The 25,654-nt window shown below is 40.1% G+C and overlaps 2 protein-coding genes across 8 annotated transcripts in view; one reads left to right on the top strand and one right to left on the bottom strand.

Annotated features, from left to right (window-relative positions):
• The window catches only part of VEZT (vezatin, adherens junctions transmembrane protein), an 83,646-nt gene extending 76,883 nt beyond the window's left edge, over positions 1-6,763 (bottom strand). For 2 of the 6 annotated variants that reach the window (XM_054445412.2, XM_063646584.1), the window contains exon 1: positions 6,580-6,752. In XM_054445412.2, the coding sequence (XP_054301387.1) occupies positions 6,580-6,615 (36 nt within the window). In that variant the 5' untranslated portion in view covers positions 6,616-6,752. Of the gene's footprint in view, positions 1-260; positions 318-6,579 lie in introns of all 6 variants that reach the window. The other 4 variants (XM_054445416.2, XM_054445409.2, XM_054445411.2 and 1 more) reach the window with 4 other exon arrangements.
• Positions 6,764-6,890: 127 nt separating this feature from the next.
• The window catches only part of FGD6 (FYVE, RhoGEF and PH domain containing 6), a 138,319-nt gene continuing 119,555 nt past the window's right edge, over positions 6,891-25,654 (top strand). For both annotated transcript variants that reach the window (XM_054445407.2, XM_054445406.2), the window contains exons 1-2: positions 6,891-7,241; positions 13,290-15,717. In XM_054445407.2, the coding sequence (XP_054301382.1) occupies positions 7,226-7,241; positions 13,290-15,717 (2,444 nt within the window). In that variant the 5' untranslated portion in view covers positions 6,891-7,225. The remainder of the gene's footprint in view (positions 7,242-13,289; positions 15,718-25,654) is intronic.

Genomic DNA, 25,654 nt, shown 5'->3' with positions numbered 1-25,654 from the left:
TCCCCTGATAAGAGTTATAGTTTAGCTGGACGTGGTGGCACATGCCTGTAGTCCCAGCTACTTGAGAGGCTGAAGTGGGAGGATTGCCCGAGCCAGGAGTTGGAGGCTGCAGTGAGTTATGATGGTTAACACTGCATTCCAGCCTAGGCAACAGTGCAAGACCCTGTCAAAAAAAAAAAGTTGTGGCTTTAGGTACAGGAATGCAATCACTAACAAAGAGTAGCCGTAGAGGGAAAGAATTCAGAAAGAAACACCCAAACCTCTCTGGCGCTCTTTCCTCCATCCTCTGATCTGCAGGTCCTTCCCACTGGCCGAACCTAAATGGAACCCAGAGGACAACGGAATACAGTGATGCAGTCCATAATGATCAGGGTGGAATTATGGGTCTGAGGGACACAGGGAGAAAAATAATCACCAATGATAACATCAATCTCTCAACTATACACTTGGGTATTAAATAAGAAATAAAAATGGAACTTATACAACCGTGAGACAAACTACATTTCAAAACTTTCGTGATACAACTGAAGTAATACTCAGGGAAATTTATAGCCTTACAAGTTATTTTGGGCATTTAAGTTTTTAACTCAAGAAGCTAAAGAAAACAGAACAAAAATAGCAAAATAAACACAAATAGATGAATGGAAATAGATAAAAGTAGAAATTTTAAAAAATTTAAAACCACAAACAAATTCAATAGAACTGACCAATCAAAACCAACAACTAGTTTTTTGAAAAGTCTACCTGGGGCCAGACACAGTGGCTCACACATGTAATCCCAGCACTTTGGGAGGCCAAGGTGGGTGGATCACCTGAGGTCAGGAGTTCAAGACCAGCCTGGCCAACATGGTGAAACCCCATCTTACTAGAAATACAAAAATTAGCTGGGCGTGGTGATGGGTGCCTGTAATCCCAGCTACTGGGGAGGCTGAGGCAGGAGAATTGCTTGAACCCAGGAGGCGGAGGTTGCAGCAAGCCAAGATCCTGCCATTGCACTCCAGCCTGGGCGACAAGAGTGGAACTCTGTCTCAACAAAAAGAAAAGTCTATCTGGTAAGTTGAAACTCCAGCACATCTTTGCAAAACAAAAAAACATAACAACAATCAGATCTAATTTGTGCTATAAATGAAACTAAAGAGACTACTAAGAATACATCAATAATTTTGAAAACCTAGGTAAAAAGCAATTTGCTGGAAAAATTTAATAAAAGGTAACATTTACTGAGTGTTTACAATGTGTCAGGTACTCATCTAAGTAATTCACTTATATTAAATCATTTAGTACTCACAACTACCTTACGAGATAGTTACTGTTATTTTTATTTAATATGGAGAAAACTGAAGCTTAGACAAGTTAAGTAACCTGCTCAAAGTCACATTAACTAATAAATAGCTGACCTAGGATTTCTTAGGCTATCCAGCTCCAGAGCCCATATCTTTTAACTATATTACACTGCCTTTCAGAATAAAAAAGTTATCAAAATAGAAAATTGTACCTGAGCAATAACCATAAAAGAAATTGAGCTGATAGACAACATTCGGTCTCTTTTCCCCAGCTAAGGCCAATTTAGCTATACTCTGAAGAAACAGATAATTCTCATTTTGTAAAATCAGTACTAGAGCACAGAACGAGATGGGAAGTTGCCTGATTCATGTAGAAGGCAAGCAATAAATGTTCACGGATTGGAAGATTCAATATTGTAAAGATGTTAAGTTTCCCCAAATTAATTTATAGCTTCAAAGCAATTTCAATCAAAGTCTCAGTAGGGTTTTTTTAATTTTTATTTTTTATTTTTTTACAAAAACTGACAGGCTGATTCTAAAATTTATATGGAAATATAATGGGCCAAGAATAGCCAAAGGCAATCTTGAAGAAAAATACAGCTGAAGGGTCTTATACTATCAGATATTAAAACCTATTTTTTAAATTATAGTAATTAAAACAATGTGGTATTAACACACGAATAGACAAAATCATCAACGGCAAAGAAGAAAGTGTCCAGAAAGAGATCCACACATAAAGGGTTCCCTGATTTATGACAAAGGCAACACTACAGTTCAGTGGGGAAAAAATGATCTGTTCAGTAAATGGTGCCAGGTCAACTGGACATCCACATGGGAAAAAAAAATGTTGATCTTCACTTGTTACCATACAAAAATCAGTACCAGATGGATGACAGATCTAAACAGGAAAAGGTCAAATAAAGCTTTTAAAGAAAATATCTTTGTGACCTTAGAGTAGGCAAATATTTTTTTAACAGCACTAATCACAAAAGAATAAGGTTTAATTGGATTACAATAAGGAGCTTCTGTTCATTGAAAGACACGATTAAAAGAGTGCAGAGGCCACATATAGCCCAAGGTAAGATATATGAGGTATATACAGTTGTCTCTTTATTCATGGGGAATTGGTCACAGGACTAGGGCAAATACCCATTCCATGGATGCTCAAGTCCCTTATATAAAATGGCATAGTATTTGCATATAACATACACACATTCTCCCACATATTTTAAATCATCTCTAGATTATTTGTAATACCTAATACAATGTGAACACTATGTAAATAGTTGTTATCCTGTATAGTTTTTTATTTGTATTATTTTTTGAAAATTTTTGAGTATTTATTTATTTATTTAGAGATATGGTCTCACTCTGTCACCCAGGCTGGAATTGTAGCTCACTGCAGCCTCAAATTCCTGGGCTCAAGCAATCTTCTGCCTCAGGCTCTGGAGTAGCTGGCATTACAGACATGCATCACCACACCTGGTTAATTTTTTTCTTTTTTTTTTAATATGCAGGGTCTTGTTAATGTTGACCAGGCTGGTCTCAAACTCCTGGCTTCAAGCAATATTCCCACCTTAGCCTCCCAAAGTGCTGGGATTATAGGCATGAGCCACCTCACTGGGCCAGAGTATTTCCTTTATTTTTTTTTGAGATGGAATCTTACTCTGTCACCCAGAGCAACCTCCGCCTCCTGGGTTCAAGCGATTCTCATGCCTCAGCCTCTGGAGTAGCTGGGACTACAGGTGCATGCCACCATGCCCAGCTAGTTTTTGTATTTTTTAGTAGAGACTGGATTTCGCCATGTTGGCCAGGCTGGTCTCAAACTCCTAGCCTCAAGTGATCCGCCTGGCTCAGCTTTCCAAAGTGCTAGGATTACAGGCGTGAGCCACGGTTGGTCCCATCTGCAGATGTGGAACTCTCAGCTAAGGAGGGCCAACTGCATCTCTAACAAAGGACTTGTATCCAGTGTATGTAAAAAATTCCTTCAAATCAGCAAGAAAAAGAGACAACCCAATAGAAAAATATGCAAGAAATTTGACGTGGCTTCATAAAATGGATATACAATTGGCTAATAAACACATTAAAAATCTTAACGTCTTTATCAAGAAAATACAAATTAAAACCTCAAGGAGATACCAGGACATAGCCCCTAGAATCATAAAAAGAAAAACACTAAAATTAGCAAGTGTTGATGAGGATGTGGGGCAATGGGACCTCTCATACATTCCTGGCTGGAGAATAAACTGGTACAACCACTTTGGAATAAAGTTTGGCAATATCTACAGAAATATCTATGTATTTGCTATGACCCAGCAATTCCATTCCTGCATAGATATCCACCAGAAATATGTTTAACCAAACACATACAAAAAGGTTCACAGTAGCACTGGTTTAAACCTGGGAACTACTCAATGACCATTAACAGAAGAATGAATTTTAAAATGACCATATATTCACATGGAATACTATGCAGAAATAAAAATTCTCATGTTAACAATATGGACGAATCTCACAAATAAAGCCAGAGAGGAAAAAAAAAAAGTCAGAAATAAGAGAGTATATAAATGGAAATGCACAGTGTCTAAACAATAAAAATAGACAAAATTAATCTAGGTTATTATGTTTAAATAGTGATCATTTTGGGGTAGGGAGTAGTGATGGAAAGGACCAGGAGGAAGCTTCTGGTGTGCTGGGGATGTTGTTTCTTTTTTCATTTTTTATTTTTTTGGGGCAGAGTCTGGCTCTGTCATCCAGGCTGGGGTACCGCAGTGCGATCATGGCTCACTGCAGCCTTGACCTACCCAGGCTCAAGTGATTCTCCCACCTCAGCCTCCCGAGTAGCTGGGACCACAGGCATGTGCCACCACGCCCAGATAATTTTTGTCTTTTTTGTAGAGATACGGTTTCACCATGTTGTCCAGGCTAATCTCAAACTCCTGGGTTCGAGGGATCCATCTGCCTCAGCCTCCCAAAGTGCTGAGATTACAGGTGTGAGCCACCATGCCCCATCTGTCCTGTTTCTTGATCTGGGTGCTGGTTACATGGGTGTGCTCAACATGTGAAAATATAACCATCTGCACACTTGTGATTTGTGCCCTGTCCTTATGTAAATTATACTGCAATAAAAATTGTGTATATCAAAAGGCAAACAAACAGCAAACTGGAAATTTTTCTGCAAGTATGACAAAGGCTTAGTAATATATGAAGAACTCACGCAAGTCAATTTTTTTAAAGCTAGCATCTAATAAGAAAATGAGCAACAAATATGAAGAGAAATGTTCAAACAAAGAAATAAAAATGGCTAATGTATAAATGCACAAAATGTAAATTAAAACAATGGAATGTTATTTTTGCCTATCAAATTAGCAAAGATTAAAGGAAACTGTTAAGGCTGTTGTTGAGGATTTGGTGAAACCAATACTCTCTTATTCTTAATGGAAACCTGAATTGGTATAACCTTTCTGCGTAAGTCTTAAATATTCATATTCTTTGACCCACTAGTTCTACTTCTAAAAATTATTCTGAGGAAAATCAGAGTTGCAGTTAAAGATAGGCTTATATCACTGTTGATTACAATGGTATTTTTTAAAAAAAGGTTATGATACACATGAGGGGATATTATAATATTAATATTTTCAAAGAATGATGAATGGGAAAAGATTCACGATAAAGTCAAGTGAAAAATATACAAAAAATTCTACGTGGTATACCTTTTGTTTTAAAAAATATCACACACATATTGTGTCTTAATATAGAGGCTAAAAAATTACACACACATAAACACATATTTACATAGAAATAAAGTCTATAAGAACACATACCGTACTGTTAATAGTTACCATCTTTGGGTGGTGGGATAATGGATGATTTTAACTTGGGGGCTTATTTTCTACAATAAAATGTTCCTTGAGCATATATTACTATTATATTCAGAAACCAAAAATAATGGGTAAAAAAAATACACCCATCAGTTACCCTTACTCTAGAAATCTATTTCTCTCTCCTTCAGCTACCACATTCAATCTATAAACATTGCCTCGATTTTAACTTACAAGTGTCTGTCCAAGCCATTATTCCATTACGTCTCTCATTTCTAAAATTCAGGCCCTTGTTTTCCCTAATGAACGCCTCATATCTAGACTCTTCATTTCGGTAAAATGGCCACATTTTCCACTGCTTCTTCACTGCAGCCACATCAAGCCACTTTACATAGCTACCCTCCACACCCCGCCCCCTAAAAATGCACACCAGGTACTTTCACACTTCCCAAGCTTGGCATACTCAGTTCTCTTTCCCTGTAATACATTTTCTCCTGCCGGTTTTTCTAATCCAATTCATAGTTAAAGATTCACCTCGGATATCGCGTACTGGGTGTAGCCTCTGGGAGGCCGCAAGAACAGAAATTAATCCTTCAATGACAGTTTGTACATATTTCAACATTTAGCATTCTGTCCTGTCTGTGCCTCGCTCTCTCACTGTATGGCATGGCTCACTTCATTTTTAAATTTTCTTAAAATCTAGTTGGATAAATGAAAGTAAAGCGTATACATGCAATACACATATGTACAGGGGTGCGAGTTTTGACCTGTGTCTGATGGAAAAAATGGCATCAAAAACACTCGCTCGATTTTTTTCATTCAAGATGGCAGAGAGCGTCTTAAAATAGTCCCACACAAAAGCACTCACATCTAAAGCCTCGAGTCAGAAGAACTGGCTACACCTAGCGCAACAGCAAAGGACAAAAGAATCGAATCTAGATGCTGAGATGCCCCGGCCCTAACCACCCACAGTAGGTCCCACATATAGACTTTAAACCGTGTTAGAAAAAGGGCACCTGCTGCCTTCATTCCGAGGGCCACGCCTTGACGATGAACAGTGACCTGAAGCACTTCTGGATACTGACCCAAAAAAATCGCGGATGGAAAAAAAGGAGGCTAAGTTGTGACTATCTAAAAGGCACGAATCGGCCCCGCCCCAGCCAGGCGCATTCCCCCCGCGGCACATCCATTCCCAGGAACGAAAAGACACCGCTCCAGCCCAGGGCCTGGCAACCGGGCACCGTCTGGGAATTCTGGGCGGGCCCGAGATAGAGGCCGGCCACGGCCAGGGCGCCTCTGGCTACACCTGTCAGGCGACGACGGACACTAGGCCCTGAAACCGCTGGGGTTCGGTGGTCGAGGCCAGCTGGAGCGCGTCACCCGATCCCTCGCCCCGGGAACGCCTTGCCTCCTCGCTTTCCGTCTCGTCCTTCTCAAACAAAGGCAATCCACACCCACCGCCATTTTCCTCTTACCTCAAAAACCACCTCTTCGTCAAACTCCGGTGTCATCCTTCTCCGCCATGCCACCCGCCTCAGCACGATGGGAAATGAAGGCGGGAGAACAGGCGGCACAGAGCTCCAGCTCCTGCTCGTCCTGTGTGTCTAGAAAACTACAATTTCCAACATGCCTCGCCGCTCACGCCCCCTATTCGAGCCCGCTTATTGGAGAAGAGAGTGAGCGTGTAGGCGAGAGAGGCGGGAGCGAGCTGAAGCTCGAGCCCTCCGATTGGAGGAGGCTAGGGCTTTTGTCTGCCTTTTACGGCCGCGACTAGCAGGGGGCGCCCAGAGCACTGCTGATTTTTGGAGCCCGAGGAGGGCACGCGCCAGCGGAGCCGAAGAGAGCACTGCTCGTGCCCGCGCCTGGCTGTCAGCCTGCAGCTCTGCGGGGCGGTGCTAGTGCTCGCCCGCCCGCCCCCAGCGGCTCGCGCCTGGGAGCGCCGCAGGGTCGCTGGAGTCGGCCGCGTCCTTTGTGTGGCGCTCAGGCTGCGCCGCAGGGCGGCGGGACGGAATGTGGGCGCTGCGGGGGCTTTTCTCTTCTACCCGAACTGTGGGAACAATGGACTGAAAGGGGAACATGGATTGAGGGGCCGAGCGGGGAAGCGAGCTGCACCGGGGAATCATGACTTCTGCAGCCGGTAGGTGACGGCGCTCGCGCTGCCGCGGGAAAGTTTGTGGCGAGAGCTGCTAGACTTGGGCTCGCGAGCAACTTTTCGCCGGGGTGGGCGAGTTGTGTGCCCCGTACCTTTGCCAAGCACCTCGGCAAGCGCGGAGCTAATGAGATTCGCCGCCGAATTTCTCGTCTTTTCCTGCCCAGAGGGGCTGTTTGGAACCCGGGATTTCTCGGGGTCTCCCTTCCAAGGGGGACTGTGCTGGGGGCTCTGCACCAGGTGAAATGCGATATGTGAAGGGCGTTCGCTCATCTCTCCAGCAGTGCGAGGACTTCGCCTTTGCATGTGACAATAGTGTAGATTCCCAAGTTAATAGATCAGTTATTATACGCAAAGGCAGTGTTCTCAGCGTGTTCAATTTGGCCACTAAGTGAGTCGCTTTCAACCTTGTATCTGCTGGTAAACCTTTTACCTATTTTAAAGAGGCGTAGACATTGTCATGTCCTGGTGGTTTTACCTCTGTTACCTGAGAAACAGAGGAGTTGAGATGGTTGAGGTTTTTTTTTTTGTTTTTTGTTTTTTTGGTTTTTTTTTGCTTGTCTGCACCCAGTTACAGATATTTTGTTTGTTTCTACCTGATTAAGGTAAACAAAGCTTTATTTTCTGTCTGCCTCCCATAGTTCTTTCCCCTTCATCCAAATGACAAAGCCTCTATCTTTGTGTGGATTTTCAGCAATTCTAGACGTTGTGTTTCTGAACATTCTTAAGGAACAATTTCTATTTTACAAAATAATTACTGAAGTGGTGTTACGTTCACTTTATAAGTACATAGTTAATTTTTAAACCAGAACTTATGTATTAAGTAGAGTGTTATGGATTATTTTACATTTTTGTCCACGTTGAAACAAACTTTCATTAGAAATTTTATAGTGAAATAGTTTAAAGCTTCTTCTCAAAGTTACTTCCAGAATCAGCACTTAAGTATCAGATTAAATTTTCATTGCTTTTCTTGGCATTTGTTTAAAATTCTTGCAACTTGAAACTGTCAAACAGCACTCAAATGTTCTGATTTGTATTATTTCTAAAGGCTAGATATATTGTAGTGTTGCATTGCTCCCTGTGATCAGATTACAACAAACGAAACAAGAAATTAGCCAATAGGAAAAGAAAGCAAGAAGTAGGTGTTGTGTGGGTCTTTCCTTTTTGATGTTATATGCACTTATATGAGATATCTTTATGAACTCTCTTTTCTTTGCCAAAGGGAAGCTTTATACTTATATAAGATAAATTATTTTCATCCTACATTTCTGTGCCTTACCTTCGTTCAAGAAATTGATTTAAATTAAAAGTGGTTGGAAATTTTAAAATCCTTCCAGCCAGTTTTAGTTCTTTCCTTTTTGGAGGTGTCAAATGTATTTAAAATAACCGTATCTTGTATGTATCAGTTTTCAATTCCAGTCTTAACAGTTTATAAGGAACAGGCACAGAAGCATGTAATTTGACATTTATGTAAACCCAGTTTCTAGGGCCCAGACTGGAAGTTCATGATTCTTGCATTTGAATTATCCTAAAATAATGCAAGCTATTTTTGTATTTTATCAACTTTACAATTAAAGAAATCCACAGAAATTTTTGTGGTGTTTAAAGTGGGACACTTCCTGTGTCTAGCCGAGTTGGTTGGTTTTTAGCATTGCTGGCTGAAAAGCATCAACTACTTTTTTGCTCACCCATCTGTTGGATTTATTATAATTCTTTCTGGTGTCTAGATGGGGAATATGGAAGAGAACTGGGGTTTTATTTCTACCCATTCTTATATGTATACATAGTTCTTACAAGCTGATTATGGTGCTTTTTGGGAACAGTAGTCAAATTCATTGAAACGTTTAGGAGTTATTTGAAGTTAAGGGAGGAGATTTTTGCTTTTGAATCTAATCTGTGGTATTTGGAAGGGTTGGTTTAATTTAAGAAAATAAAAGGAATGTTGTAGAACATCTAGGTTATATGTATTCAGCAGAAAAGCTTGCTTTGTTTTTCTGCATCTGTAAAATAATCTGCCCTTAGTGGAGATTTCAGAATTATTTTAAGCTATATATGAAAAAGGAGAGGCTGGGCTCGGTGGCTCACGCCTGTAATTCCATCACTTTGGGAGGCCAAGGCGGGTGGATCACTTGAGGTCAGGAGTTCGAGACCAGCCTGGCCAACATGGCAAAACCCTGTCTCTACTAAAAATACAAAAATTAGCCAAGTGAGATGGGGTGTGCCTGTAGTCCCAGCTATTCGGGAGGCTGAGATGAAAACTGCTTGAGCTGGGGAGGCGGAGGTTGTGGTGAGCTGAGATGGAGCCACTGCACTCTAGCCTGGGTGACAGAGCAAGACTCCGTCTCAAAAAAAAAAAAAAAAAAAAAAAAAGAAGAAAAAAGGAGAGAGAATTGTAGGTATATATAGGTATATATTTTGTGTCCTTTTGAACATGTACAGGTCACTGTCTCATTGTCTGTGCTTTGCATTTTGGCTGGTCCAGTAGCCAGAGAGTGTACACATGAACCACAGCCGTCTGTGTGTAACAGATGACGAGTATGTTTATAATAGTTAGTAAAATGGTACTAGTGCTTTACTTTCTTACCTTATATTTCCCTGGAGCCAAACAGCTGTGTAAATAAAAGATTTGCTGCTTTGCTCTAAGAAGCTTTGGGTCTGACTGTTGATACAGTATTAAGATCCAAAGGTGCCAGATTTGTTACCAAATGTCATGCACTTATTTCACATTGGAGTAGGCCATAATATAATGGCTTATTATTTTTTGAGTTGTGTTTCTTCTAAAATAGAGCCATGAAAAAAAAAAAATGAAGGATTTTGGATATTGCTATACCAGTGACTTGGTTGAACACTTGTTCCTATTAATAATTAAGGAATTATTCAATAATCCTATTGAAATTGATTCCTGCTAACTTTTCAGTATATTATTCTACATTAAAATGGATGTACATTTTTGAATGTGATTATTTTTATAGAAGAAATTTTCTGTTATGGAGCCATAGTAAAGAGTATGTGTATGTGGCAGCTGTGATTATTCCCAGGCCCTGTTGTTAGCACTGGGATACATCAGTGAATGAGAAAAAGTGCCTGCCCTTCTGGAGCTTGTGTCTTATGCTGAACACAGACAAAGGTGCACTGAAAAAACATCAACGCAGGAGAAAGAGGCCACAGTACATAAGGTTCTTCTGAAATGAGTATCTTAGAAGTTATCATCTCAGATTCCTATGGGCTTCAGAGCCCTGTTCAACAACCCCATTTATAAGGAAGGAAAGTGAGGCAGCCAGGTCTGCACAAGGCCCACAGTTAGGTTAGCCAGCTCCCTGAGTTATGTCTTTGACTTCCTTCAATACACAGTTAACTAACAGTGGCAAGCCCAAGTTCACGGTTATTAATTGAATTCAGTGAGTATGCGTTGAGGGCTTTATGTACGTAATAGGGCTTTGCTATATTTATTGGGAACCAACTCCAGCTCATACGTAGTTAATTGAATTTCTGTGACACTAGAACAGGAATTTATATCTCTTGGAAGCAGATTTGTGTACAAAACACATTTTTTAAAAAGAGTAAAATTGGTACCAGGGATTTTTTAAAAATGATATTTAAATGACCCTAAAGCTTCTGACAAGGTTCTAAGATAGGAAAGTAAAAGATTAATTTGATGAGATGAAGTTTTCTTCCAACTGTGGTAAAATAGCACATAAGATAAATTTACCATCTTACTCATTTTTAAGTGTATAGTTCAGAAGTGTTAAGTACATTCACGTGGTACAGCCAATCTCAAGAACTCTTCATTTTACGAAACTATTTTTTTTGTTTTCATGGAGATGGAGTCTTACTCTGTTGCCCAGGCTGGTCTCCAATTTCTGAGCTCAAGCAATCCTCCCACCTTGGCCTCCGAAGGTGCTGGGATTACAGGCATGAGCCACTATTAGGCTGCCAAAACTAATTTTTAAAAAATTCTTTTAAAAATCGCAGAGGTAGGATGTTTTGATAATGGTTACAGAAATAAAATCAACTTGACAGTTTTACTGAGTAAGATAGGCTGTTGGGACGAGGCCTAAAGCATTCATAGTTTCTCTTAAGACTTGACTTAATAAATGGAGGGTTTGATTTAATGGACATTTACAACTAGGTTTCTCACTAGGATTTGAAGGGTTTTTCAGTTATATTCTGCCTAAAAAAAATCTCAGACAAAATTAACTATGCTTATTGAACAGCTATCTGAAATTATGTAGTATAGGAATTTGCATTATTTTGAAAATAATTAATTTTTTTATTGATGATGACATTATACCTAGAAATTGAGTGAGAAGACATATATCATCATATACACCATATAATCTTTATTGCACACATAGAAGTAGAGATTTAGGGAATTCTTCCTTGGTTGGTAAAAGGAAGTAGAGCACCCTACTCCTTTTCTTTTAAAAAAACTCAGTTCCGTGTAATAGCTTCCCAAGTGTCATGACTAATTTCCTTTGTTCAAAAGGAAGTCATCACCAAATGAAATATCAGAGCCCCTGTCTATTCAAGTAATTAAACAACACCCAGCAGTCCTTTGCAGCAGATATTTTGAAAAGTTTTTTCAGTAAATTAAGTTTTTATTAAGTGTTAGATCCTGTCAAAGGAACAAATATAAAAGTAAAATATAAAATATTTTTTATCTCATGTCTCCTTGGGGAAATATGATCAATAATATGACAGTGTAGGTGGAAGAACGTAAAGGAACTTACAGATATACAGGCTTTATTTATCTTTTCACTTTATAGGTCTTTTGTGTAAAGCTTTTATTAGGTTCCTATAGTATAGGAGCAGATCTGTACCGATGCAGCATTGTATAATAGGTGTTAGTTAAATACCTTATATATAATGTCTAGGAAGAATTGCTACACTAGAAATGGTGGTTATCTTTTAAATGTACTAGAACAGTGGATGTTAATGAGGGATAAACAACATAATCACGTGTGGAACTTAAAAGATGTACAGATGTCCAGGATCTATCCCTGGAAACTCTAACTAGTTCACTCTGGAGTAGGACCTAGACATGTGATTTTTTGAAAAATAGAGCTCCGTGAAGGAATATAATGAAAATTCACAACCAGTAATTCTTGCAGCAAGAAATACCAGGTTTATTATGAGCCTCAAATAATACCAAAGAATTAATTTTCAGTTTTTAAATTTAGAAAATTTCTGATTTCTGTCTTCCTTTTTTAATATTGTTTTGGGGCTCTATCTATTGAGGTAGACAGATCATTGATAAAAGGCATTTATTTATACAACTCAATTATATTATCCTTGAGATAGAAGACTACTACTGCTTATTCACATGAGAAGTTTAAAGAGTTGCATCCTACATTTAACTTAGGCAAATTCAACTTTCAGCACTTGGCAAATGAATTGAAGAACTACTATGTGGGTTCCAAACTGAAGTCAATTATTTCATTTATTGTCAATGAAAGATATGATGGGCTGGGCGCGGTGGCTCACGCCTGTAATCCCAGCACTTTGGGAGGCTGAGGTGGGTGGATCATGAGGTCAGGAGTTCGAGAACAGCCTGATCAACATGGTGAAACCCCATCTCTACTAAAAATACAAAACTTAGCTGGATGTGGTGGCGCACACTTGTAATCCCAGCTACTCAGGAGGCTGAGGCAGGAGAATCACTTGAACCCTGGAGGCAGAGGTTGCAGTGAGCCGAGATCGCGTCACTGCACTCCAGCCTGGGCGACAGGGCAAGACTGTCTCACAAAAAAAAAAAAAAAAAAGAAGAAGAAGAAAAAAAGATATGGTAACCAGTTCCAAAGTTGGAGAAACAAACTGTATTGGATTTATTTAAAAATGTACAGTAGACCCAAAGCTATGTATGGAATTGAAAGACAATTTAAGGAATTTTCAGGAGTAATATTGATACTATATAATGTAACATACTCAGTAAAAGTCAAGGTCATATTGTTAAAAATAAAAAATGCTATCAGATTTAATCGTGTCATTTTGTGCTTTGGTTGTTTTGACATCAAATTATTATTTTTTCCTTTCTAGAGATGAAGAAGCCACCAGTGGCCCCCAAGCCTAAGTTTGTTGTGGCAAATAATAAGCCAGCTCCACCTCCTATTGCACCTAAACCCGACATTGTGATTTCTAGTGTTCCACAGTCAACAAAGAAAATGAAACCAGCAATAGCCCCAAAACCAAAAGTCCTGAAGAGCTCACCTGTTCGAGACATTGGTCAGTCGCCATCAAGGAAAATCATGTTGAACCTGGAAGGGCATAAACAGGAATTAGCTGAAAGCACTGACAACTTTAATTGTAAATATGAAGGCGATCAGAGCAGTGATTATATTTTACCAATGTGTTCCTGCAGTTCTGAGTGTATCCATAAGCTGGGCCATAGAGAGAATTTGTGTGTAAAGCAGCTTGTTTTAGAGCCCCTGGAAATGAATGAAAATTTAGAAAACAGTAAAATTGATGAGACTTTGACTATAAAAACTAGGAGTAAATGTGATTTGTATGGTGAAAAAGCCAAGAACCAGGGTGGGGTTGTTTTAAAGACAAGCATTTTAGAAGAGAAGCTCAAAGATGCCTTAATACACCAAATGCCACCTTCTATTTCCGCACAGAAGCACAGGCCCACAGACAGCCCAGAAATGAATGGTGGCTGTAATTCAAATGGACAATTCAGAATTGAATTTGCGGATTTGTCACCTTCCCCATCCAGCTTTGAAAAAGTTCCTGATCATCACAGTTGCCACTTACAGCTTCCTAGTGATGAATGTGAACATTTTGAAACTTGCCAGGATGACAGTGAAAAAAGCAATAATTGCTTTCAGTCATCTGAACTAGAGGCTCTGGAAAATGGGAAAAGGAGTACTTTTATATCTTCAGATGGAGTTAGTAAGAAATCAGAAGTCAAAGACCTTGGTCCCTTAGAAATTCATTTAGTACCATATACCCCAAAATTTCCAACTCCCAAGCCCAGAAAGACACAAACTGCTCGTCTGTTACGTCAAAAGTGTGTAGATACTCCTAGTGAAAGCACTGAAGAACCGGGGAATTCAGACAGTAGCTCTTCCTGTCTTACTGAAAATAGTTTGAAAATCAATAAAATCAGTGTTCTGCATCAGAATGTTTTGTGTAAGCAGGAACAGGTGGATAAAATGAAGCTAGGAAATAAAAGTGAATTGAATATGGAATCCAACAGTGACACACAGGACTTAGTCAATTCACAGAAAGCCATGTGTGATGAAACAACTTACTTTGAAAAAATGGCACCTTCTTTTGATACAGACTCTAATTTGAGTTCTGACAGCACAACTGTAGATGGTTCTAGTATGTCGCTTGCTGTGGACGAAGGGACCGATTTTATAAGACGTAGTACCCTATCTATGAGCCTGCCTAAGCAGCTCACATTAACTTGCAATGAACATTTGCAATCTGGGAGAAACCTGGGAGTTTCTGCCCCTCAAATGCAAAAGGAATCTGTTATAAAAGAGGAAAATTCTCTACGAATTGTCCCCAAAAAACCTCAGAGACATAGCTTGCCTGCTACAGGAGTGCTTAAAAAGGCTGCCTCCGAGGAGCTTGTGGAAAAAAGTTCTTATCCTTCAAGTGAAGAAAAAAGTTCAGAGAAGAGTCTAGAAAGAAATCACCTTCAGCATTTGTGTGCCCCAAACCATCGTGTGTCATCCTCCTTTGATATGCCTAAACGGGCTTCAGAAAAGCCAGTGTGGAAGTTACCTCATCCTATTTTACCCTTTTCAGGGAACCCAGAATCCTTAAAGTCTGTCACCGTATTGTCAAACAGTGAGCCTTCAACAGCCCTAACCAAGCCCAGAGCAAAATCGTTATCTGCTATGGATGTGGAAAAGTGCACTAAGCCTTGCAAAGACTCTACAAAGAAAAACTCTTTTAAAAAGTTGCTCAGCATGAAACTCTCCATCTGTTTCATGAAGAGTGACTTTCAAAAATTTTGGTCCAAGAGTAGCCAACTCGGAGACACCACCATAGGCCACCTTTCCAGTGGGGAGCAGAAGGGGATTGGAAGTGATTGGCAAGGCTTGTTGGTAGGAGAGGAGAAGAGAAGTAAACCCATCAAGGCATATTCCACAGAAAACTATAGCCTGGAATCTCAAAAGAAGAGGAAGAAGTCTCGGGGGCAGACCAGTGCAGCTAATGGTCTGAGAGCTGAGTCTTTGGATGACCAAATGCTCTCCCGGGAGTCATCATCTCAGGCACCTTACAAGTCTGTTACAAGCCTCTGTGCACCGGAGTATGAAAATATACGCCATTATGAGGAAATACCGGAGTACGAGAACTTGCCATTTATTATGGCTATACGGAAAACTCAAGAGTTGGAATGGCAGAATTCCAGCAGCATGGAGGACGCTGATGCAAATGTGTATGAGGTAGAAGAGCCGTATGAAGCTACAGATGGCCAGCTGCAGCTTGGACCCAGACATCAGCATTCCAGGTAACAGGTGCCAGACAGACACTTTTGCATACATCGTTGCAATTAACCTTCAACAGCCTGGTGAGTTAGGAATGCAGGGGGAAGAAAAACATGTGGTTGAAGGAATAGTTTAGAAAATGTGTATTAAATTATTCTCATGTGCAGCCTCCTTTTAGCATGCAGTTGGAATGGGTATTTGCAATACAAGCTTGAAGTGGTTAATTTATTTTAGTAACCGATCCAAAGAATTTGAACCAGTGGCAATGTAGGTGCTGCTGCAAGGAAGGCGTGGAACAGAGAGGTCCTGGGCCTCCAGACAGCAGCTCAGAAGTCATATCAGGAAACCTGGGGCAGGAAATTGGCCAATTCAATGACATTTATTTGCTAGGTGTAAGAAATCTGAAGTTACTGAAATATGCAGGCATTTACGTGTGTTGCCCTTATCAGGTGGAACCTCCACATTTTTAGAAGTTCACCACTCTTTGAAGATTGGTCATTTTACCTGTTGATGGCTAATTGCAGACCTCAAGTGGCTATAGGAAAAATGCAGGAAACACGTAACTACTATTTCTCACTTTTAAAATAATTTAATTTAATTAATTTTTTTTTTTTTTGAGATGAGGTCTTACTCTGTCACACAGGCTGGAGTGCACTGTATGATCATGGCTCACTGCAGCCTCGACCCCCCAGGCTCAAGCAGTCCTCCCATCTCAGCCTCCTTGAGTAGCTGGGACTATAGGTGCATGCCACCATGTCTAGATAATTTTTGTATTTTTTGTAGGGACAGGGTTTTGCCACCATGCCTAGATAATTTTTGTATTTTTTGTAGGGACAGGGTTTTGCCATCATGCCCAGGCTGGTCTTGAACTCCTGGGCTCAAGCACTGCTCCTGCCTTTGCCTCCCAAAGGGTTGGGATTACAGGCATGAGTCACTGCACTGGGCCTATTTCTCACTTTTGTATGTGCACTTCCTACCTGTGGAATACCTACTCCATCTCTCTTACTAAAATCGTGCCCATCCTCGATAATCCACCCCCTCAGTCTTTGGCTTCATTAAGCTTCTACAGTTACCTAGTCAGAAGTGTTTACTTCCTATTCTGACCACCCAGTTATGCTGTGATATCTTTTCATCTCAGGCTGTCTTAATGTATAACTATTTATTGGCATGTCTGATGTTCTGTATTTGGTTTTAAACTCCATGAAGAGTTCTAGTCATCTCTTTGCCCTGGATAAAGCCAAGCAAGAGGCCTAGTAGAATCAGTAGCTGTTGCTTGGGTCTAAGAGGGAATGAATGAAAATAGGCCAAGGGAGCAACCACTGCAGCGGCTTCCTTCTCTCCATAGTCGCATAGGTAGCTTTTCCATTGTATTTCTAATGTTTGTTTGTGTTTAACAAAAAAGCACATGGGCCCTTTTGGAAATCTTTAGATTGTTCTTAGTCTACTAACTTCAAGTCTTTGACATTCAAGTCTTAAAATGTGACTTTTCTAGAAAATACTTGGCACATAGTGGGGTGTATTAGTCCGTTCTCACGCTGCTAATAAAAACATATCCAAGACTGGGTAATTTATAAAGGAAAGATGTTTAATTGATTCAGAGTTCAGCATGGCTGGGGAGGCCTCAGGAAACTTACAATCATGGTGGAAGGGGAAGCAAACACGTCCTTCTTTACATGGGGGCAGCAAGGAGAAGTGCAGACCGAAAGATTGAAAAGCCCATTATAGAACCATCAGATCTTGTGAGAACCCACTCACTATCTCTAGAAAAGCAGCTTGGGGGAAAACCGCCCCCATGATTAAATTACCTCCCACCGGGTCCCTCCCACGACACGTCGGGATTATGGGGACTACAATTCAAGATGAAATTTGGGTGGGAACACAGCCAAAGCATATCATGGAGGCTCCAAAAAAAAAAAAAAAAATCATTGTTGGGTGAATTGAATAAGTAAAATTGTCGAGCAAGTCAGCGTACCAAGTAAAGTAAATTATTTTAAGTTCCTTTAACTGTCAGATATTCTCATAGCATTTCTCTTTACTCATAGTCAGTCTTTCCTGCCCTTCCTCCTTTTGCCTAAAAAAGGCGACTTTCCTCCCTTGCCTAATTTTTCTCACAGCCAGCTGCATTCTGTTTTCATATTTCTGCTTCCTGAATATTAGTACCTAGGCAAAAAGCTCCTTCCTTGGCATAAATACTTCTTTTTCTTTTTTTTTTTTTTTTTCTCTTTGGAGACAGGGTCACCCCTCTGTCTCCCAGGGTGGAGTACAGTTGTATAGTCAAGGCTTACCGCAGCCTGTAACTCCTGGGCTCAAGTGATCCCCCACCCACCTTCAGCCTCCCAAGTAGCTGGGACCACAGGTGCATACCACCACACCCAGCTGATTTTTATTTTTTATTTTTTGTAGAGATAGGGTCTCCCTGTATTGCCCAGGCTGGTCTCAAATTCCTGTGCTCAAGTGATCCTCCCATCTCAGCCTCCCAAAGTGCTGGGATTACAGGCATGAGCCACCACTCCCGGTTCTTGGCATAAATATTTCAAATTGTCTGTTTTCAGGATTGCTCTTCTCTGTAGAACCATTTTATTGGTACTATCCTTTTTCTTTTTTTTTTTTTTAACATGCTTTTGCATTTTTTGTGTGTGTAATAAGTTTGGTTGGCTTCTTCACAATATACTACTATCCTTGCCTAAGATAAATTTTTTTCTTTTTTTTTTTTTTAATTCACTTTATTTGTGAATGAGTACAATTTTTTCTTGAAATTGGAGGTTTGGCCATTGGGGTGTGTTTTCTGTTGGCCATCAGGCGTAAACCCTAAGGGCTTACCATTATCTCTGCCAATCCTGGAGCTTGTTTTTTATCTGGTATGCTGCTTAGGTTGTTAGGGCCCTGCTGCTCGACTGGGTGGAAGCTGGTGAGGAGGGGTTAATGGACGCAGCCAGCCAGTGGCATAAGGAGAGTTCTTTCTGGAGGCCACAGGAAACCAGGGCGGCTTTGGACAGGTTATAGGCTGTCAAGTAGGGCAGCCTGGTAAAAGCTGGGTGAGCTTTGCTTTTGAATTTCGCTTTCCAAGGAGACTTTTGTTTAGGCCTGGAGCAGGGAGCCTGCAACAGGCTTGAGACTACTAAAATGTGCCAGAGGAATCAAAAGCCCTGAGTCATAGGGTCAGAATCACAGTATTGCCTGGGAGGTTGTTCCTCTTGTAAACAACACTGAATAGAGGAGAAAAGAAATTAAAGTCTTCCTGAGGAGGACACCTTGACACCCTGAGATCAAATAAATGAACAGTGAGGCATACATTTCAGGTGAGCTCAAAGGGTTCTGTTTGGTAATCTCGCTGTTGAAAATACAGACCTGTGCCTTAGAATAATTAATTCAAAATCCAGTACACTGACTGGGGTTCTAAAATGATAAGAAAAAGTGAAAATGAACTCTATTTAAGATTTTTCTGCAGGGGTCGTTACAAGGGTGTCTTAGTTTCTCAACCTTCAGGGAAGAAAGTCTGGGTCAGGGCTCTAATTCACTGAATCATGAATTTTACAGAGGCTACACATGTGACCAACCAAATTCTGGTTAGTAAACAGACTTTTGACAAACTTGGGTGTAGCCCATATGGTCTTATTCTTTAGAATATAGATGTTTCATAAATCCAATGCTTACCATTTACTTTTTTTTTTTGAGACAGAGTCATGCTCTGTTGCCCAGGCTGGAGTACAGTTGCACCATCACTGCTCACTGTAGCCTTGACCTCCTGGGGTTAAGTGATCCTCCCATCTCAGCCTCCCAGGTAGCTGGTACCACAGGCATGTGCCACCACGCCCATCTAATTTTTGTATTTTTTGTAGGGATGGGGTTTCACCTTGTTGCCCAGGCTAGTCTCGAACTCCTGGTCTCAAGAGATCCTCCTGCCTTAGCCTCCCAAAGTACTGGAATTATAGGCATCAGCCACCATGCCTAGCCAACATTTATAAATTTATAACAACGTGTTTGCAATTTATCAGGAAGTAATTGTAGGCAGTCCCCAATTCCTAATAGGATTGTGTTCTAAAAGTTCATGGTAATTTGGAAATCAAAGTGTATTTCCCAAAGAAACAGTTTTGAAATGGTGGTGAAGTCCTCAGTTTAGTCCCCAGGTTATATTAACCATTACTGTCCTGTCTTCCTCTCCACTCCTCTCCCTACCCCAGCCCAAGGGAGGTGAATTATCTCTGACTGTGTGTGTGTGTGTGTGTGTGTGCGCGCGTGCATGCACGTGTGTCCCTGTGATGCAAGCTGGGGCTGAGGCGGTAGCCAGGGTGGGGTTAAGCACCTGGGATCTCAGAGCAGCAAATCTGCAAGGCCTGGGGCCCCAGGGTTTGTGGGAAGGATGAGATGACTAAGGAAGAATGAGGAAACTGGGGGCTGGGTGAGCGGTGTGGAAGACTGAAAGTCGTCAGGAGTGATAAGGGGGAAGGGTAGGGTAGTGGCTGGGAATTAGTAGGCAGTGAGTTTCTCTACCTCCTTTTCTCCTTATTCCAATCCCTTCTCTCTTTCCCTCACCATTCTCCTTTGCTAACTGCATCATTCGGCTAATTGAGTTTCTGATGCCTGGCAGAGTGAGTAGAAGAAACCAGAGGAGGAGACTGGATGGGGGTGTAAGGAGTGGCACTGGGAAACCCCAGAGGAGAAAGGACGAACAGCCAAACCTGAAGATGAAGGAGACTGGAAGGGAAGTTCCCATGGCTGGAGAAACCATAGCTTTAGGTGTTCCAGATAGGTTATCATTTAGTCACCGCTCCGGGTTCTCAGAGGCAGTTTTGTTGGTAGTGCAACTGTGAGCCACTCTGGATTATTCTGACATTTTGGGAGTATAGTTATGAGACCTCTTCCTTGAAATGTTTCAGATATAATAAACATAAAATAGCCGGCAGGCAAAGGATCTTTCTGTCTTATTGATATTCAGGTGATGGGTACCCATTTACTACTATTTTTATTTAAGAAGTTTGATGTTCAGAGAGAAGTTCCTAAACTTTGAGCCTTTGAGCCTTTGTCTGTAACCCTTATTCAAGGGCTATAGACAAATCAGCAAAATAATAGTGTCCAAATGTTGGAATTTTCTTTTTGAAATTGAGGCAGATTTCTTGATTCTATAAAGAAAACTGTCCCTGGAAACATTCCAAGTTTTTCCTGTGTTGTTTCAGTTTGTTCTTATTATAAACATTTCAAAGAAAAAGTATGATAATTGGGTTTTCCTAGGCAACTTAGCAAACCCTCAATTTATTTATTTCACAGATACTGACCATATGTCAAGCATTGTACTTTCAAAGGTGAAAAGTGCTGCGTATTCCCAAGGAACTTCTGCCCATTGAGGTGACAGAAATTTATAATACATGGTTTTACTAATTAGTTGTCTTTTTCTTAGTTGTACCCTGAATAGGGTATTAAAGAAAACATCACCTACATGACAACACTTGAACCAAGTCTTTTTTAAATGGGCATGATTAGATCTGGTGTTTAGGAGGTTGTTTTTTAATGTTGGTGAGAGCAGTTTTAGTGGTGCTGTTGGAGAAGGAGCCAGATTGCAAACTGGGACTGAGAAGAGAGGAAGTGGAATCAGAAATGTGGATTGTTGTCCCTTGAAACTTTGCCCAGAAGTGCCTGTCATTTGACAGGTTTGGATTTATCTTTGGTCTTCTTCAAGCACCAGAATTCAAAATAAATTGAGCTTCAAAATTATTTCTTTTAAATGAATCAGTATACCCTCATCTCTGATGAAAGAAAGTACTAAGTTTTTGTTTCTCCCCATTTTAAATTTGAGACTGGTCTTGAAGAGCTGCTGAATGACATTACAAGTCCTATTATGGGATTTTCATTGTAAATCAGGAGACCTAGTCTAGAAGACCTCTCTCTTTGGTTACATTTACCACCTCATGGTATTGTTGGATTTCAATGTAAGGATTAGAGTATACATTAACAGCCTATGAACATTTCCATGTTGTTGTAGCACAGATAAGATTATGCACAGTTAGAAGGTGGGGGTTGGGACTGATATCCAACAGCAGCCCTTTCCTGTAAGTTATTTTCAGAGACAGCTCAGGAAATATAAAAAATCTTTATGCCTCTTTAACTTTGTGTTTCTCGTGTTAGAATCGTAGCCACACAGTTCTGGCAAATCTGTTTGTTTGCATACTTACCCTGCATTTGAAATTGCAGCGGAAGCATTGGGTTTTCTTTCTTGGCAATAAATCTCTTCTTTTTTCCTTTTAATAAGTAATTTGGGGCCAGGTGTGGTGGCTCATGCCTGTAATCTCAGCACTTTGGGAGGCCGAGGCAGGAGGATTGCTCGAGCCCAGGAGTTCGAGACCAGCCTGGGCAACATTGTGAGACCCTATCTCTATGAAAAAAAAGAGAAACACATTTTTTTTAAAGGAATTAGGAATAAGTATTATGAAGAGTATCAATTAAATATTAGGAATTAAATTGCAGTATTTTGTCCAGCTGTGTTACTTTGGTCTCATTTCCTGCCAAAGCAGATAAATGATATTTTATCTTTTTTTTTTTTTTTTTTTTTTTGGGAAATGGAGTCTCACTGTGTCACCCAGGCTGGTGTGCAGTGGCGCAATCTTGGCTTATTGCAACCTCCACCTCCTGGGTTCAAGAGATTCTCCTGCCTCAGCCTCCTGAGTAGCTGGGATTACAGGCACTGCCACTATGCCCAGCTAATTTTTTGTACTTTTAATAGAGATGGGATTTCACCATGTTGGCCAGGCTGGTCTTGAACTCCTGACCTCAAGTCAGCCCACCTCGACCTCCCAAAGTGTTGGGTTTACAGGCATGAGTCACCGCGGCCAGCCCATATGTATGTTTTTGTGTGGTAGACTGTCACTCTACACTTTTAGAGGCATATTTTTAGAGATACAAGAAAAAAATATAGACTACAAAAATGTATGGAAGAAGATGTTTGTGTGTGTGTGTGTGTGTGTGTGTGTGTGTGTGTGTGTGTGTGTGTGTGTGTGTATTCTGTCCTGCTTAGTAAAACATTTTTTTGAGATAGCTGAAATTTGCACACTTTGGGAGAATAAAAGATTGCATTATTATTTTTAGAGCTAACTAGTTTTCCATTGCTGTGTTTTCATCAAGTTCTTGAATAATAAAGATCTAAAAATCTTAAATTTAGCCAAAGATATGATTATTTTGTTTTTATAAAATTTGAGTTAGTTATATCAGTGAGACAAACGTTGCTTTGTAAAGTGAATTTCTGACCTAGGTCCTAGAGAAATGTCCCTAGTGTAAATCTTTTGGGAAGGGCAGAAGTGGGGAGGGTGACAAGGAGGGCCCACTATGTTCTCCTAAGTATTTGCACTTCTTGTAATGACCTGATATATAAAGGTAATCAGACAATCATCCTTCAGTCAAGGAATGGATAAAACCTAGCAGTAGGGTGTTTGGAAATCAGAATGCATTTTTGCAGTAGTCATAACTGAGTGGGGGTTGCTTTCCCAGCCCACCCACAAGAACATATTTAGCTTCTAATATATGAAAAATGTGATAGAAAGTAATAGGAAATGAGACTGTGACAGTAATAAAACAGCAGTGAAGTTAAATAAATGGCTTTTGTGACTCTTGAATGATGGTGCCTTCAAGAAGGGAAAGGTTAGTGTGTTGAGGAGGGAAATAGCAAGGGGGAAGGGAACAGGAGGAAGAGGTGGAGATGAACTTTTATCTCCCTGATCTTCCAGGTGGTTCAGGGGAATTCCAGATCTGGGCGTGTGTCTTTATGGAAGGGAATGAGTATTCATATTCACATATTCATAAGTAATGCCTGTGCTTGTGTATTACATTTGATAGCTTTTTATGTTCTTCTAGACATTTTTTAAAAATTCATAATCCCTGGAATCGCATAGATAAATTTGGTCTGTAGGGAAGCCCTTTTGGATTTAAAAAAAAAAAAAAAGCAGACTAGACATGTTTATATCAGCCTATTTATTTTAATACTTTCTTGAAACTATGTTAGGTACAAAGAACAGTTCGTGTTATAGCACATTTGGGTGTGGGTAGCTACAAAGAGGTACTGGCCTTTTTTTAATGCTGAGTGTCTTAAGTTCAGGAATGGAACTACCTACTTTCTTCTGGGTGGTATGGAAAAACTACTTCGGTGGTTTAGCCTGCTTCTGGTAATTGTGTTTGTGGATCTCTGGAGAAAAAACTGTATTTGTAAGTAGTTTTGACAGCAGGCAGAGATAATCTATGATTGGAGCAATAAAAATAGGAGTGGCCAAATAGACTATCAGTGGAGTAAATATGATGATTGTATTTCTGGGAAGAACAGCTATCTTCTTTCAGTTTTCTTTCCCAGGTTTCTCAGCCCTTCTTGTTTGCATTTATTATAGGCCCCCTTTTGGTTCTATATAAGCAGGAATTGGAGTAAGGTTGCTATGTTACCCTTTTATATGCAAAGAAATTGAGTTATGGTGGTTAAGTGATTTCATGAAAAATGAACAGTGATGGAAATGCGATGGATTATTGGTTCTGAGCCCTCATCTTCAAGGGTCTGTTTACCAGACTCTCCCATTTATCAAAGTATTTTGGTTTCTGATGCAGGAAAGGTGAAATAATAAACACTGAACAAAGAAAACCAGTTTCCCCCTAATGTTTCCGTAAAAATAAAAAGGAAAACAAACACATTTAGGCTTTTTATGTTTGAAATGGTGTAACTGCTTGTTCTTTTAGCTCCTGTGGATTCTGTCGAAAACTTCATGTTTTACTTAGATCATTTATTTTTTGAAGTCAGTTTTTCTTGATAACGTTTATAACAGTTGACATACTTTGGCATATGTTAGTATCGTATGAAACATTAGAAATTAAAGAGTAGATATGGTTTTTAATAAACTTAGAATAGCCTGTTTTGTTTTATATCTGAAAAGCAGTTCTGATTTTGAATTGTTTGGCAACTGTAATTTTAAGTCGACAAAATGTATAAAGAAGGAATAATTTGTAGCTTATCCCCGCCTTCCCTAACTTTCTTTTGGTCTTTTGATGTATCCCACAGTCCCAAGAAGAAAGAGATTTCAATGTAGAAGTGTAGCTTTTTGTAATCCCAGAACTTTGAGAGGCCCAGGCAGGCATATCACTTGAGATCAGGAGTTCAAGACTAGCCTGGCCAACGTGGTGAAACCCCGTCTCTACTAAAAATACAAAAATTAGCTGGGTGTTGTGGCGCGTGCCTGTAGTCCCAGCTACTCAGGAGGCTGAGGCAGGAGAATTGCTTGAACATGGGAAACAGAGGCTGCAGTGAGCTAAGATTGAGCAAGCCTGGGCAAAAGAGCAAGACTCCATCTAAAAAAAATTCCACTACTTAATTTTTCTTTCCATAGCTCCACTAAAAACATGCAGATAAAGCACAATCCATCTCTACTGCCCTTCTTACTGGGGAGGAAGGTAGGGATAGATAATGAAATCGTTTACAAGTCCAGGTATGATTTGCTTCATAACAAAAGTTTCTGAAATCTTGGTCTTTTAGAAGTCTGGGGGTAAGAAAAAAAAAATAAGGATTTCTTGTTTTGTTTTGTAATCAAGTGGTTTGAAAAAACCTAGAAATTAACATATGTCTGTTAATGATTTTAGGTTAAATATAGTCTTAGGATCATTAAAGTTTAGAACTAAAGGAATCATAAATCATGCAGTAAAGTCTCTTCACTCACTGATGCAACCAAAGCCCAGAAAGACTTGTCGACTTTGCCCACACTACAGAAATGGGAAATTCCAAAACCAGAGCTCCAGCCGGGAGCTTCTAATGCTGGGGTGGAAGCATTATAGAGAAAGTGAGCAAAATTTAGAAGACGAAAGTGATCTTAGTTGCTGCACAAAGGTTCAGGTTTACTTGCATCATTGCACTTTTTTCTCCTTTTATAACAGTATTATTACTGCTATCAGGAAGGAGGCCCCACACACAGATGCATATGAACACAGAATTATATGGCTATTTTT

This window comes from Pongo pygmaeus, chromosome 10 (genome assembly GCF_028885625.2).
Source record: "Pongo pygmaeus isolate AG05252 chromosome 10, NHGRI_mPonPyg2-v2.0_pri, whole genome shotgun sequence".
NCBI classification, from domain to species: Eukaryota; Metazoa; Chordata; class Mammalia; order Primates; family Hominidae; genus Pongo; species Pongo pygmaeus.
The sequence above is the reverse complement of the archived record's forward strand: the minus strand, read 5'-3'. Positions and strand labels throughout refer to the sequence as shown.